Raw genomic sequence first — 16,794 nt, forward strand, 5'->3', positions numbered from 1 at the left:
GAGCTCTTTAATCCTTACTCATTTCATTTTTCTTTTAAATTACTGATGATAACATATCGACTAAAATTCAAACTGCTTGTTTACATTTTTTAGTAAGAAATCTATTTAATATGTGATCCTTCATGCTTTTTTGGATCTATAAATGTTGCTTTTTTTCTCCCTTTAAAATTATTGTGTTAAATTGCTGAAATAATTAGTTTCAGTTGTATAAAAGTTAATGGGAGTATGTTAATAAAATTTAAACTCAAAATCTCTTAATGTGATTTAATTTAAGCATGAAAATATAAAACAGTATTTAAAATTTTCTTACTAGTTCATTTTGTAGAGTTTCAACTTTTAAGTAAAAAGTAACTAAAAATTAAGGCCTTATGCTATTCCAAATCTTTTAAAAATTTCTCCAAGACTAAAAGGAATATGTTGTCCAAAACCAGGATCAATTTCAAATGAGCTTAAATCTAATGCAATTATAAATTTACTGATTCTTCTCGATTAGCTTCGTTTTTTTTCTATTTTTTAACTATAAAAAAACCAAAACTGTGTATAAACTGCTTCTATCTAATAATGAATAATATTTTCATTTTAAATAACACTAATAAATTTTTTAATGAATTTGTTCCAGTACTAAAAAAAAAGAGTTTCCGCAAAACCAATGTAAGTCGATGTACACAAACACGCTTTTCTGTTTTCCGAATTATTTATTTGAGGTTAGCGTCATTTGTAGCGATAAGTTGCCAAATCCTGTAGCTGCTCTTCTGCAAGTTGAAAGCTTTTGCACCGGCGGCCTCTCTCATTTGTGGGCTCTAATCATACCTATTTTAATGTAATTACTTTGTTTTTTTTCACTAACTCATAAATACTCTTAAAATGTCACTTACCTTGTTCTTCCACTTAGCACTTCAACTGTGTCAGAATAGGCCTTTTAATTTAGTGCATGATTTCGTAGTATTGTTTAGTACTGCGATTAATACTTTTTTTATTCATCCCGTACGATGAACGGGTATTCAGATAGTAATAAATATTTACCGCAAAAAGATGAGAAAAAAAAAATCATGAACAAGCACTTAAATTTGCAATAACTTTCGAATTAATGGAAATTTCTAAAATACCAATGTCAAAGTCATAATACAAAATGGTCCTAATCAGCTTATTAAATTTCAACTCAATAGTTGCATTTCAACAGGCAATAAATCGACGAACTTGATTTTTCTACGACAAGTTTAACAGTTAATAAACTAAGAATCGAATCTTAATTTTTTTTTTATTCCGTCGTACTTATTGTTTTGTACACTTTTCTAAAACACTTTCGTAATTTCAAATTTCTAAGTTTTATAGATTTTGCACTCCAAAGCAAAATGTAACCTTAAAACAGAATATAAAAAAGTGCGAAAAAATTAGAAAAAAAATTAGCATTTTAATAAATTTCGAACAAATTGGAATTTCGAAAAAAAATTCTATGCTAAGTTCATAAGAAAATATGATTTGAACTGTGTAGTTGCATTTCTGCGGCCTGTAAGTTATTTTTTCTAACAAATATGACAACTAATAATTCTCGAACAAATTATGGAATGTAAATTTTTTTCTGCCATAGTAATTTCACGTTTCTAAATCTTATCATTTTTGCGGTCCAGCAGAGGACTGATCGTTAAGACACGGTTCTCAGCAGATCACCGAAGTCAAGCATCACTGGCTGCGGTCAGTGTGCGGGTGAGTGACCCACTTGGATCAGTCTGCGTAGGGACCGAGGTTGTGCGGTATTGGTCCTCGTGAAGCTGTGCTACCGTAAAGTGCTCGACTTCGCGTGCAGGTCGTTGGGCTACCGAAGCGGGGGTGCCATCCCCTCCGCAGAGGATCAAAATTGTGATGGCATGTCTTCGGATCATCCTCAGGGATGTTTCCCAGACCGTCGCCAATAGCCCATTGCGCAGCTCTAGTGCGACGTAAATGAACTACTACTACTATAATTTTTGCGCAACAAAGCAAAGTGCAACTTCAAGTTGAAGACTTAAAGCAACGGCGATCCTTACGATTTTTTAACATAGTATTATATACTATTGTATATTACTTAAATGTGAGTTTATATTAAGTATTATCCTTTTATTCCTCTTATTTAAGAAATATTTCATTCAAATTATTTTCGAATAATTACTAAACTACATCAACACTTTCATCCGGGCAAAAGTCTCCCCCTCATTGCTAAAACAGACAAAATATTAGGAACTGGAAATGTTGAAAAATATTGATACATTTCAGGGCACGCTTCAATAATCTAGAAAAACATTGTGTAGAGGACGAGTTATATCGTCCCTAGGGAACAGCAATAGGGCGCCTGGAAGACTAGTTATCTCGTTTGTCACGATGAAACAGTCGAATTCAGGTTCAACGGCTCGAATCAAATCGGACGTTTAATTTATTATATAGTTCAGGTCCTTTTTTCAGTACGTTTTCGTTCGGTACTTATATTTTTTCAGCGATTTTATTTCCTAACGTTAAAAACTACTTACGAAAAAAAAAATTATATTCGATTGGTGAGTGACGTTTCGGTCAACTTCCTTACAAGTTATTGAGAGCAGAACAAAAAACATTTCTGAAACATTAAAAATCCGTTTATTTTGAAGTTGCGCGATTAGAACCTGAAGCCACAGATTTAGATTTTGTTAAGTAATAATAATAATTCAAATTTTTAATTTCTCTTACAGTAACTTTCAGTTAGCTTGGCAGAAATTTTATTGTTGTTATAGTTACGACACTATTTTCAGAAATGAGAAATACATAGAGGATACTATTTGAGGAATTTTTCAAAAGATCGAAATTGAGTTTTATCTGCAGTTTAATTAAACTTCAGAGAACGAAATGAAAGAAAAAAGAACTTTCTCTCCGCTGCCCAAATCGAATGCCAAACAATTTTATGGAGTGAATAAATAAGAATAAATACCAGCCAAGAGCATTGAACCAAAAATTCAATTCAAATCGAACGAAAACATTCCGAATCGTTTGGAATAGTTCTCCTTTTTTATTCCATTTTGCTCAGGTTAATCCTCAATTAAACTTACACCTAGAAAGAGCGAATTTCTTTTATCTGACCTTAAAAAGGAAAAAAAAGAAAAAAAGAATCGAATGTGTGTTCTTTAAATATAAAAAAAAAATCAGCCAAATGAGCCGTGACTTGTGAAAGTGGAGAAAAGAAAGAAAGAAAATTGTCTCTACTTCTTTTGTTATTATTTGATTTTTTTTAAAAATCTATTTAAAAATATGTGGAAAAGCGTTTCGAACCTGTTTTTTCTGCTATTGGTTTCGATCGTGAAATTCGAATAGCTTAAAATCTTTTCGAAAACATCATTTTAATAATTATTTACATTTTGTGTTGTAGGGGAAAGGACGACTGAATGTCTATTAAAAAAGTTGTCTGTTAATAGCCACTTGATCATCACTTTTTTCGTCGAAAATGCACTCCATCTTCATTAGATTATTTTTTTAATAAGCATGGAATCGTTATGAGTATTTTATAATATTCTAAACAATTTCTTTATTTTATTCTACTTTAGAAATGATTATTTGAACGTTTACTTAATTTTCAGAAACAGTCTCTTTATTTTACTCTATTTTAAGAAATGAATATTTTAACGGTTACATAGGATAGGACATAGAGATCGAAAATGAAGTGTATTGCAGACCGTTGAGTGTAAAACGACGTGAAATCACTCGAATAGATGACACACATATGTATTTTAGTTAGTAATAAAATAAGCTACTCCAGGTGCGCTGCGAAAAAGAAAAAAAAATATTTATGTGGGGAAGTGGTCAAATATTTATCAGCACACCGAGGGAGTCATATGGGAGGCCCAAATGTTTGAATGTCTGAATATTGATACTAATACCGCTCAGGGAATAAAATACTTGCCTCCCAATGAAGTGACTCAGGTTCGAAACCCAGCAATGACTGGTCGACATGAATTCTGCTCTTGGCTCGCACCGACCAGAGTGCTGATGTAAAATATCGGATCCTCTTTTGCCACAGGACTTACCTTCAGAAGTTTTCGAGGATTTTCTCTCTATTTAACGTAATGACGGGCTAGTTACATTGAAAAGTCTTCCAGGTAGGCCAGCATTGCTTCAATGCTTAATACATAGCTTCTTTTGTCTTCTGGGTCGGGTTCAATAAGATCGATGGATTTGAACATTGATAATTGAAAACCTAAAAATGAGTCGTCCAGTTATATAATAAAATAAAAAATATTATGTCACCTTTCTTCAGTTTTGTACCGTGGCATATTTGAGATACTGGTAAGGTGGGAGGGTCTGATGAGGGTGATGTTGAAGGTGGCCTTTAACCCGGGTTCATCAAAGCAGGGAAATGCCCGGCGAGCATCAGTGGGTTGGAATTGTGTTGTTGCCAACCACCTGTTGGAAGAAATATTAAACATTTCATGAATCAAATTGTAGTTCAATATTTACTGAAAATGTTATTAAAAAGTTTTCCTCATCAGATTAGTTTGAAACGTTCGATTCACTCACCCGGAATAGAAGAAAAACATTTGATTTACAATCAGCATTTTAAATTAAAGTAAAATCGAATGTCTTTCTACTGTTAAAAAACCGTTTAAAGTTTCGTTAAAGGCTAACGAAAAGAATATATATGTTACCGTGAAAAACCGAAATCTAAAGAATGTCGAATTTCAGCGGTGAATGTCAACATTCACATAGTCGCTTCGTTGAATGTCCGAAATATTTGTTAAATCCAGTTTGATATTAATTTATGAGTTGATATTATTATATTTATTCCAGATTTTAATATCTGCTGAGGATAGATTAGGAGAAACATAAGTGTTCGGAGTACCGGTTGAATGCATCAGGGGAACTTGATCTTAAAAAAAAAACATTGATGTAGGGCATACCGGGTAAATGTATACTGGACAATGACACTTCACTAGACCTAGTATACATTTCGGATATTTACCAAAGTTATTGTCAGCATTCACAGATGTCAACAACCACCTATTTAAACTATCTTTTGATTCTCCTAAGAATATAACAAGCTTGAAACCTTTAGGAGTGCAGAATTTGAGTTCATATGCTCCGTTGAAATACTCATTTGAAATCTTTGAATATGAGGGTTGTTTTCTAAGTAAGGGACGTTTGAAAATAAAAACTAAACGAGAGAAAATTTTCAAGAAGCAAATTTGTATTCAGATTCCGCATACGTTTCTCTTTTTTTCTTCTGCAGAATAGTTGCCAAGTGTGTTTAAACACAAATCATACCTTAACAACTAGATTTAGAATACCCACCCTCTTTTCATAAAAACTTGCTCCGTTAACCGAGAGATCACGGCTGTTTACACGTATTCGTCATTGTTGTAGTGGTTGACGCCAAAATGATGTTTGAAATATCAGAAAGGATGAAATCACTCAGCGCAAGGTCTGGGCTGCATTGAGGGATGGTCCAAAACTTCCCACCAAAACAGTCCAATAAATCTGAGCTGCTGAGAGGGTCATTGTCATAGAGTAACAAAATTCCCTGTCGGCATGGCAGGAAATTTTGCTACTTCACATATCTGCCAATGAATGAATGCAGCAAACAGGTTTTTTTGCAGACTAAAAGCGCATCACTGACCGCATCTCGTCGGTGGCGGGCGATTTGTTAAATTTGAGCATTTTTAAGACGCAGAACTGACCGTACAGTTTACCCACACAGCTGCAACTGAGCTCAGTTGCTTTCAAGGAATGCCAGACGAATCCCAGTCTATACGAATTCCGCACCCGGCTTGCACCGACCACAGTCCTGACGTGAAGTATCCTCAGTGGTAGATGGATCATGGGTCCCTTTGCCGTCAGGCTAACCGTGGGAGGTTCTAGTGGTTGCCCTTTCTATGTAACGCAAATGCGGGTTAGTTCCACCAAAAAAGTCCTCCACGAAGACATATTTCTCCCGATACTCGATCCAGGAGTTTCCTTGTCTTCTAGATTGGATTCAAAATTACAAGGACGGAGCTACGGAGTTGAACATTAGTATTCGTAAACCCATGAAATTGGGTCGGCTGTTCAACGACTGTTATAAAACATAAAAAATAAAGGAATGCCGGACTACGACAGAAATACCACGCGTCACCTATACACAACAAAACGGCCCTCCCTTAAAAAACTATGTTCTATTTTCTCTGAATTGTTTTCTTGACTGTGACTCTAAACATGTGGATACCTTCGTATGTCACAGTTATAATCAAATAGGATTGAAAGAATAAATGAAGTTTTTTCAATGCCAAGAATTATTTTTTAAAAAAAAACAATCGAAATTTTTTGTTGTTGTAATGAATTAAAAAAATATCTTTTTAGAATATATCTGCAAAAAAGGCCTCCTTAGAGTCCTATGTAAGCAAGGTTTTGGGCAAGTGGCTCTCTTGCCCCCACATTTACAACGAACGACCCTGAAAACTGATTAAAATACTCTTTAAAGCTGATAAAATAAAAACGTTTATTTCTTTGTTTGTAATCAAATACTAATTTGAAGCAGATTTTCTTCCTTTAACTCTCTCTATCAAAGAATTCCGTCACAGTTTTGAGTGTTGAAAAGATATAAGAACTTTAAAATTACGAAAGTGTGAAGAGAAATATACAAAAGAGTGGTTTGATAGAATAAAAATAAACCACATTCGATATTTATTTCGATAATTATTACTTGTTAAACTTGAAGTAAACCTGTTAAACTTGTTCCTCACTCATTTCTATATTGTATTGCTGTCGTCAGCATAAAAGTATTGTTTTTCGATAAATATTTTTGTATCCCTAATTTAAAGTTTTTTTCCTGTACTGCTATTATTGCGCTTTTAATTCAAGAGTTTAAAACTGAGAGAATTGTTGTTTTAGTATTACTATTATTATAATGTAATTCTGCTCTATAGTTTAAGATAAAGTTATTTAGAAAGGTGGTCTAATTTCATTAACCATTTTACAATTATTATTTTTGTGCAAATAACATTAATTCACTGTTATAAATTACAGTTAAAGAGCTCTGTTAAATGATTTAGAACTTAACGATCAGCTTTTTGTAGAATGAGATGCAAGCAAAAATAATACTTAATATATACGCCCGTTCGATAACCGAAAATATGAAATTACGGTTGTGAATTCATCAAATTTGTTTCAACAACATAATGTAATCACTTTACAAATGTTACTTTAAAAAGTGATTACATCTGTTTACCAATAGATGTAAATATTTATATTACTAGTAGATAATAATATTTGGAGGTGGAGGCACAAGCGTAAGCAAACTGAATTCCTTTTAGTATACACAGATGTTATAAGTGAATAATTTTAACTTTAGTAGAAAAAACTGTCTTCTGCCAAGAAACCAACAATTATTGCGAAGTAATCATCTGGGTAGGTGAGCGACAGCTGACAGGGGACTTAATCTCCTATTAAAAATACTTCAAAATACAAACAGTCATCTATTTTATTATTATTTACAAAACTTCAAAAGTATGAACTCAATTTCAGTTAAATATGTACTTTTTTAAAAGCAATTTTAATTTTGTGATTATTTTTGTTACTTTTAAAGATTTTCCAGAAAACTTCAACAAAATAATCTAGTTTATCAATTTTAACTCCTCAGCTACAAAAAAATTCCTCAGCTACAGCCATCATTAAATCTAATAAAAAAAAAGAAGTTTTATGATCTCAAGTGAGTGAAGAAATTTATAGTTGTTGTCCATAAAGAGGTGATAAAAATCTGAGTATAGTGTGGTGATGTTTTACGTTGTTATCTGTAAAGTGGTGATAAGGAAGATTATTGCAGGCATTATTTTTTACAAGTTTGTTATCTTTTTCTTTATTAAGTTACAAATCTTTACGCATAAAGCATGGATGTTTTTTAAAGCAAATTTTATGACATGTAAACTGCGGTGCATTAGAATAATCAACTTAAGCAATAAAAATAACTCAAAATTATAACTAAAATAGAAATATATATATGTATATATTTCTATTTTAGCGTTCATGATATTAAGTAGGGAGCTAAGCACCCCGATCCTCACCGATTCCAATGATTGCTTCGCAATAATTGCTGTTTCTTGGCCTGAAGGAGTTGAAATTATTCAGTTAAAAATACATGTACTAAAAAGAACACTTGTGCATCCACTTCCAAATACTTTCCTTATGACGTCACAAAGTGAACATAAATCATTTTTCCAAGTAATCATTTTTTGAATTAACATTTTTCCATTCATCACTTTGTGCATGAAGCTGAAAGTCATTTAACGAATATCTTTAATCGTAATACATCTTTAGTGTACTGATGTAATCTGCGCCAAAGAATAACAATTGTAAAACGGTTAATAAAAGATCAGACACCGATTTAAATAACTTTATCTTAAAATGCAACGTAGAATTACGTTATTTTAATAATAACAATCCTCTTAAACTCTTCATTTAGAAAACAAACAACTTTAAAAATTAATAATAATAGTGCAGGTAAATACCTTTAAATGAGGGGTACAAAAATATTTATTGGTAAACAATATATTTATGACTCATATCAATTTTATGCTAATGACAACCAAACCAATATGAAAATGAATGTGGGAAAACTGGATCCTACCACGTGAATTTCCGGTCAATAAAAATGCACCGTTAACAATCAAGAACTGCGACACTATCATTAGATTTTTATATATAGTTAGAAATAAAAAATAGGTCTAAGAATTAAACTCTAACGAGTTTTTTTTTTCGTTTTCAACCCCATTTTTAACAAACATCAGTAAAAAAATCCTATTTTATATTATTTTCGCACTCTTGCGTATTCCTCAGATGTCTGATTCCGCGTTTTATAAGAATACTAGGAGGCTCCGCCCCCTGCTCGCTAACGCTCGCCAACCCCCGAGAATTGCTACGCAATCCTATGTGGTTCACGCCGTGAACCATGGCTCGCTGCGCTCGCTCGCCAATGAACACAATGTTCTAGCACAAAGACATAGTATATTATCATCAAAGACATAGTATTTTATCATCAAAGACATAGTATTGTACTTAGGTAAAAGAATTCTATCAATGTTCTTATTGGCTTTTAAAAAAGTATATTAGGGGCCGTTCAAAAAGTACGTACACAAAAATGGAGAAATTTTAAACCCCTCCCCCCCCTTCGTACATTACCGTACATAAGGTCTTACTCCCCCCCCTTAGAGTACGTACATTTTATTAGTCTACCCCCCTTTTTCATAAAAATTAAAATAATTATGTTTTAAATAAAATTAAATATTTAATTAAGGAGTGTGTAGGATACAGTCATATTTAAATTTGGTGTATGTTTATAAAGTACGTACTTTGTACAATACCTCCCCCCCTCCCCATCGTACAAAACCGTACAAAATAGCAAATCCCCTCCCCCCCCTTCGAAAAGTACGTACTTTTTGAACGGCCCCTTAGCTATTTAGATTGTACATGGTGAAAAAATCAAAACATTAGCTAAATGAGAATCATATTAGCAAAATAAATTATCAAATATTGCAGTTACTCACCTAAATTCAACTAAATGTGTATAATAAATTAGTTAATGCTAGAAATTCTGAAAGTTTTAGAAAAAAATTTTATTATTTAAAAATATAAACTATAAACCCTAACTTTTCCTTGTGAGATAATAACCCTCAAAAAGTCTTTCATTTTCAAGAACACAAAAATTTGTTTTATCGCCAAATGAAATATTTTTTGGTGATCAGCATTATTGAAATCAATTTCTATATTAATTAACATTTGTGATAAAGTACATAACATTAGAACAAAATAAGTATGTTTTACATACAATAAATTAAAATGCATGGCTGTTAGCATTACCCGAGAAATACTACGTGGAGGTCGCCATGCTGCATTTCTAATCGGGGAGTTTTGATTTTGGCTGTTCCCCTTGCCTACTGCCAATAGAAGTTTCAATTAAATTTTTTCCAAAAAACATTTTTTTCTGCAAAGCTCTAAGAAATTAACACTAAGCATTTAGAATTTCTTTGAAAACACAATTATAGATTTGGCATCTTGGAGCAATAACTGAAAGGCTGTCAAATAACTTAACTCTTGACAGGCCAACATAAAGTTGTCCATGACTAAAAACTTGCTTAGTCAATACTAAACTGATTTTCTCAAAAGTCTGACCTTGTGACTTATTTATAGTCATGGAGAAGGCCAGCCTAATTAATTCCTAATTGAGTTTAAATTAAATATTATCATGTTTTTAGGGCATGAATCTGAATTGAACAACCTGATAATGCTCACTCTGGTTATTGTTTCCGTTTTTAAAAGCGCTATATGTTGAGCCATCTCATGTGACATTTGCCATGTGACATTTTTAGCAGCAATCATTGGTCGATTTTCTAACGTTGCCAATCGGGGAGTCGCAATGAGGCTTTTTTTTGGTGCCGTGTAAGAGAAATATATATATAGATAATGATAAAAAATTGGAACTCAAAAAATCACGTAGAAATCCATACTAATAATAACTGCGGATCTGCGATAGAAAAGTGCATGAATTAACAATGAATTCGGATCAAAATCGGGTGAAAATCGAAAGGTAATCAATTATTTATGCGATTCGAGATTCAATAATAATAGTAATAGAAATTCACTTAACAATTCCATTTTAAAAATATCGAATTTTTTAAAATTTAGAAATCTATGGCTATCATTGTCCAAAAAACGATGAAAAAAATGTCGGAATATGACGAAATCGGGGCAAATCGCTTGCCTGTGACAAAAATTATTATTCGAGTACGAAAATCACCTATAATTAAACGTACTTGAAAAGAATATTAAAAAAAAAAAGTGTAACAATTGCGGAAAAACCATCTGGATTTATGGTGAAATAGGAGCAAAATCGAACGAATATGGTGAAAAAAGTATGGGTGATTACTCATACGCAAGAATGAAGATAAATGAGCCGCGACAGTTTCGTTTGAAAAATGATGGGATTTTAAAAATTACGCACATATATTGTTATAATATTCATAAAAAAAAATATCGGGGATTTCAAAAAACCGTGTAGTAATCTATAAAAAAATATTTCTGAATAACTACATTGATGATTTACGATGAAATCGAGACCGTCAAAAGAAGATGCGCCATTTGAAATTTCCGAGAAGTAATCATTTAGTATTAAAAAAAAAAATGAAAAAATGCGTTCCTTCCATTTATTTCATTAAAATAATACGATTTGTTTTTATCCAAGCAATCGCATTATATTTGTGCAAGTCAATCATGATTTCAGAATTTTCTTTTTTTGAGACCCGTGGAATCGGAAGTTTTGACGAAATTGCTTCTTAATTTATGCATAAATAAAACCATATTGAATCTAGATATGCATAACCACAAATTCTCAGATAATATTCTTATTTAATTGCAAGAAACATAATACTTCAAATACACAGACTTTTATTATTTTGATATTTCTTTTTAAAAAAAAATTGCTATAAGTATTTAACAGAACATAATATAAGTATTTAACATTTAACAGAAGAACAAATGTAAATATTTAATTTTTATGCATGGATGTATTGATAAAATTAGAAATATTGAAGGAAAAAAAACGCTAAACGAAGCAGATGTTTATATTTTCACTAGTTACCAGACATTTTTGTTAGTAAGCAACAAATTCTTAGAGCCCTGTGCCCACCTCCTACACGATGAAGGCTGTTATCAGCTTGCACCAACCACAGTGCCAACGTAAAATATCCACAGTGGTAGACGGATCGTGTTTTAGAATATCCTTGCCGTCGGGCTAGCCGTGGAAGGGTTTCATGGTTTTCATCTCCATGTCACGCCAATCTGGGTTTGTTCTTTGTTCCTTTAAAAAGTTCTTTAGGAAGCCTAGTTTATCTCAATGCTTGATCATCTTGTCTTCTAGGTTGGATTCAAAATTAAAATGTTCAGCACTGGTTATAAAATAAAATAAAATTATGCCTAACAAATTTAAGGAATCTGTACTAATATTATTATATTTTACAACCGTCGTCGAACAGCCGATCTAGTTTTTGGGTTAATGACAGACAATGTTCCACTCAGTAGCCTTGTCATTTTAAACCCAATCCAGAAGACGAGGGAACTCCTGGATCAAGTATTGGGAGAAATTTGTCTCCGTGAAGAATTTTTTGATGGAACTAACCCGCACTTGCGTTACATGGAGAGGAAGACCGCGAGAACCTCCCACGGTTAGCCTGAAGGTAATGGGACTATCCCATCTACCACTGAGGATTTTTAACTAAGCTGTACTAATTGAAACGAAAAGTAATAGTAATGTACTAAAAGGCAGAAATAATGGATAAATTGTGGTAAAATAGTCGCCATACTATTTTTGACGCTAAAGATGATTAATTTCGGTAATAAATGAAATAAAATAAAAAAATTAATGAAATAAAAAAAGCAAAGTATAATAAAGAAAAATGAAGGGAGAAAAGGTACGAATTCGTATAGGAGAAACGTAAAACATCGCCATGTCGTCAATGATGCTTTATTAATTTTGGTTATAGGCAATACTGGTATTATGGGTGTAGCTTTAATATCTACCAAATACACAAAGTATTGTGTTGGTATAGTTCGTATCTATTAAAATTACATCAATATTGTACAGTTTTAACATAAAAACTAGGGTTTTTAGGGCTGTTTAAAACGATAACTATCACAGAAAATCGATGGTAAATTTCGACTGTCAAAGACTCGAGCAGCAGCATTATGCCAAATGATACTGAACATCAGGGCTCGAAAAACCGCCCGTCCGCCCGTCCTCGGAAGTCAAAAATTCCCCGCGAACAACAAATTTCTCGAATCCGACGTCCGCGCGGACGGCCGTTTTCCCGTTAATGTTCGTGATACATTTTCAATTTTTGTTATCTTACAAGAGTCCAACGCCTCACTTCTAAAATGACCCTCTAATCTAGAAATACAGAAACATACTACGCGTGGTGAAATTGATGTTTTCTCATTGTGGGAGTACTGCAGCGGTGGAAAGGGGCTTTTCAGCAATGAACTTACAAAAAAGAACACATTACGTACTGGTCCTAAACAAGAAACGTTAAACCCAATTATGAACATCTACCTAAATGGTAAACCCCTTTCATATTTCTTTGTAGAAACCTCTGTAAATTATTGACTTGATTGTGGAACTGACAAACGTCATATTTGATTCATTTAAAAAAACGCAGTACCTCGGATAAATTGACATTCCAGATAACTTGACCTTTGTCATTTGAATTATTTCATAAAGGAAATAAATTATTTCATAAAAGAAATACTGGGTTTTACTATTAATAACCTAGTATTTCTTCTATTACTGTATAATGTAATCCTAGTAACTACTTATTCATTGTGCAATTTATATAAATACTAGTAATAAATAAGAGAAAATTATATTTTTATTTATATAGAAGGTACGGGTTAGTTTCAAAGGAGGACGGGTACATTAAAGGACAAGCCGCCCTCGGGGACGGGTAAAATTTCTGAGTTTTTTCGAGCCCTGCTGAATATTTTTGATGGGACGAACTTTTAAGAAACGTGTTTTGCTCATTTACCGTGAAAGACCGAGATCAAGAGAATGTCGACTTTCATAGGTGAATGTCAACAATCACTTTGGTGAATGTCAGAAATATTTGTTATATCCGATTTGATATTAATTTATTATTATATTTATTCGATATTTTAATATCTGCTGAGTATAGATTAGGAGAAACAAAAGTACCGATGAAATGCATTCTGGGCACTTGACTTTAAAAAAAACATTGATGTAGGGCATACCGGGCAGTGGCACTTATTTAGACCCAGTATATATTTCGGACACTTACCAAAGCGACTAGTATGAGATTGTCAACATTCACCGGTGGAAGTCAACAACCGCCCATTTCTGTCACTCACAGTAACATTACGATAACGTAAAGTCATCTGAAGAGCAGCAAATAATAACAAAGAAAAGGAACTCGATTTTGTTGACTGTATAAGTATATAACTTTGTTTTGTGCATGGTTTTGTCCAATATTGATTTATTTTTTTCATCCCGTACAAATAATGGGTTTTCATCTAGTGAGTCATTAAGCGAAAAGTTAGTTTCTAATAACTAAAAATGAATACGATATAGCATTCATCATTTTAATGGCATATGCTGACTGGACGCAGTTCTACACAGCAGCATGCTGTTGTTTCTAATGCCACTTGCAAAGCCTGCTGAAAGAAATGGAGCGATTTTAAGGCAGAGAGTGCGTTTCTCGTTTTTCTGTGGCACCATCTATCCCAAGAATATCACTTCAGCCACAGACACGCTACTACAAGTTTATAGGATTAACCCATTCATTCATCCACAGATCGTAACCAGAGAACGATCCATCTCCAATTTAGTATCCCCAGAGGTATGACTTGCTATGGGAAAATGGATGACTTTATGTACCGACAAATTTAACATGCACCCGTCACTGTTTACTACACGGAGAGTCTTTGGTCAGCGAGGATCGAACTCAGGACCTCTTGGACATAGTCCAACACCCTACCAACCAGGCTATCCCACCACCCTCTTTGCAACATAAATAAATTAACTTATTTACTGTTTAGTAATTGCATAACGGTTGATAAGTTTAGAATATTTAAAATTGTTGAATATTATGAACTAACTGAAACTCAGTTCAAAATTTTCAATAGTAATGAATAACGTTCCTGTTTTAAAGAGGAAAAAAAACAATTATGAATGAAAAACAGGAATGGATTGGTAGGAATTCATTGACACAATCTGCATGAAAAGAAAGAAAAAATATTACTTATACAAAATCAATCGAAATCCTATTCATTATTATATAAAAATGCGATGTCATCAAAATCTTGATAACTGACTTGAGAAACTTTTATTTTCAAGTGTCATCATAACCTTTTTTTTTTTTTTTTTTTTACAAAGGAGATTTGATAAACATTAACGTAATTAAATTCGATGAAATTAAGAAGAATATAAAAAACATGAAAAAGTATAGCAGTTTCTTGTAAGCTCAATCCATTAACTTTTGCAAAATTCGATAAAAGTTCGAAAGAAAAATTAATAACATCTAACTTTATTACAAGTAAAGCTAATTCACTTTTCATTCCATGTCCCATTTAAGTGGCAAACGATAACTTATTCACATCGAAGTGAAGTGAGTTAATAGGTTGAATGCGTTCCGCCGCAAGCAGTTTAATTCGTTTATTCAGTACGAACGAAACAAGGTCGATGAAGAAAGAAAGAAATTAATAACATGACTGAAAATGCTTTGTAAAGGGAAATATTGTGATCGAAAAGAAATTCCATAACCATTTCATTAGTTCAAATTTCATCTTAATCGATTCTGTATTATGGAATGAAAAGAAAACGCTCTCAACTTTTCCTTTTTTTTATTTAAATAATTTAAAAATTTTCGCCCAAGGAGAGTAAAGCGCAGGTGATATCATTTAAAATATTCATTTCAAATCATCCACTTCAAAGGAATAGTCAAAACGAAAGAAGAAAAAAAAAACGCAGTTAATGGAAAAAAAGGCCATTTATCAACCATCAAAGAGGAACCTTTCATTGTGCCTACAATTGTAATCCAAAAATTGCCTCTATCGCTCATATACCATTGTCAATTTCATATATAAGCAAGTTTAGATTTTTTTTTCAAAACTAATGAAATAAAGTTATCGATATGGTTAATTACATCTAATGTTCGTGAGACTGTAAGAACAAGTGTCGGAAGCGATTGCACTGTGCTAAACTCCACCAATTTTATTGACTCAAGGTAAGGAAATCAAATGAAATTATAAAATAAATTCGACACTGGAGGTTATTTACTAAAGGTTATTTACTTATTTTCGACACAGGAGGCCAGTGGTTTCCAAAAATGTACACATCGTTACGGAGAAGATTTTAATCAGCAATCATTTTTCTTAAATATCTTTTCTATGATCAAAAATTCATTGGTATCAATTCTATAATCTGATTTCGAATGTTTATGTGAAAATATTTACGTTAAATATGTCAAGGAAAAAAATGTAGCAAAATTCTAAGCTAAAGATTTTTTTTTAAACAAGATGAATGAATTATGAAAAGGTTACGTGTTTATACAAAGTTCCATAGGTATTTTAATAGCTTTTAAATTAAAGCATTCGAGCTTTTCAATTAAAATTAAAATAACCGAAATTCAGAACACAGAATTACATTTCTCTGATAACTTTTCTCAACAACAGCTCTTGCGTGAAAACGATAATTTAGCTTTCATTTTTAGAACATGCGTACATCAAGAAACAAATTCACGAGAAGAAATATTTCATTAGTTGTCAGCATTTGTTATAAAAAGTAGACTTAAGAAACGTATCCCGAATATCGGTATTTTGAGTCCAACATGAGTCTTTTCAGACCTTTGCTGATAAAATTATAGTCAATTAAAAGAACGATTGATTTTTTGAATAAAACTCCCACATTGTATAGTTAAATATTTATAGTTTTTGAAACAAATATGTCAAAATGTCAATTATGTCAAAATGACAAATATGTCAAATGAAACAAATATGCAGAAAATGTCAAGAAAAATAAAAAGCAGGGTTGAAATGATTTAAAAATCATTGATTTAAATCACATGAATCACAGATTTATCTAAAAAAATATTTTTATACAGCACTCTCCATTAACTAATATGTCATATTTAAGGCTGTGATAATAAACCATCGATATCAAATCTCAATGTGTTATTCATAGAATCGAGAAATAAGTTAATAAATTCAAGAAACAATATCTCATTCTTTTTTAAAAGCTTAAACGTAGATAACAATGTAACTTTCAAATTA

At 32.3% G+C, this 16,794-nt stretch overlaps 1 protein-coding gene across 1 annotated transcript in view; it reads right to left on the minus strand.

The window, feature by feature from the left end:
- The window catches only part of LOC107437802 (aminopeptidase N), a 142,756-nt gene that overhangs the window by 60,058 nt on the left and 65,904 nt on the right, over positions 1-16,794 (minus strand). Inside the window, exon 2 of the mRNA XM_043045904.3 lies at positions 4,243-4,398. Within this exon, the coding sequence (XP_042901838.2) occupies positions 4,243-4,398 (156 nt within the window). The remainder of the gene's footprint in view (positions 1-4,242; positions 4,399-16,794) is intronic.

Source organism: Parasteatoda tepidariorum, chromosome 5 (assembly GCF_982258835.1).
Source record: "Parasteatoda tepidariorum strain Cologne lab strain chromosome 5, Ptep-v5.0, whole genome shotgun sequence".
Lineage (NCBI taxonomy): Eukaryota > Metazoa > Arthropoda > Arachnida > Araneae > Theridiidae > Parasteatoda > Parasteatoda tepidariorum.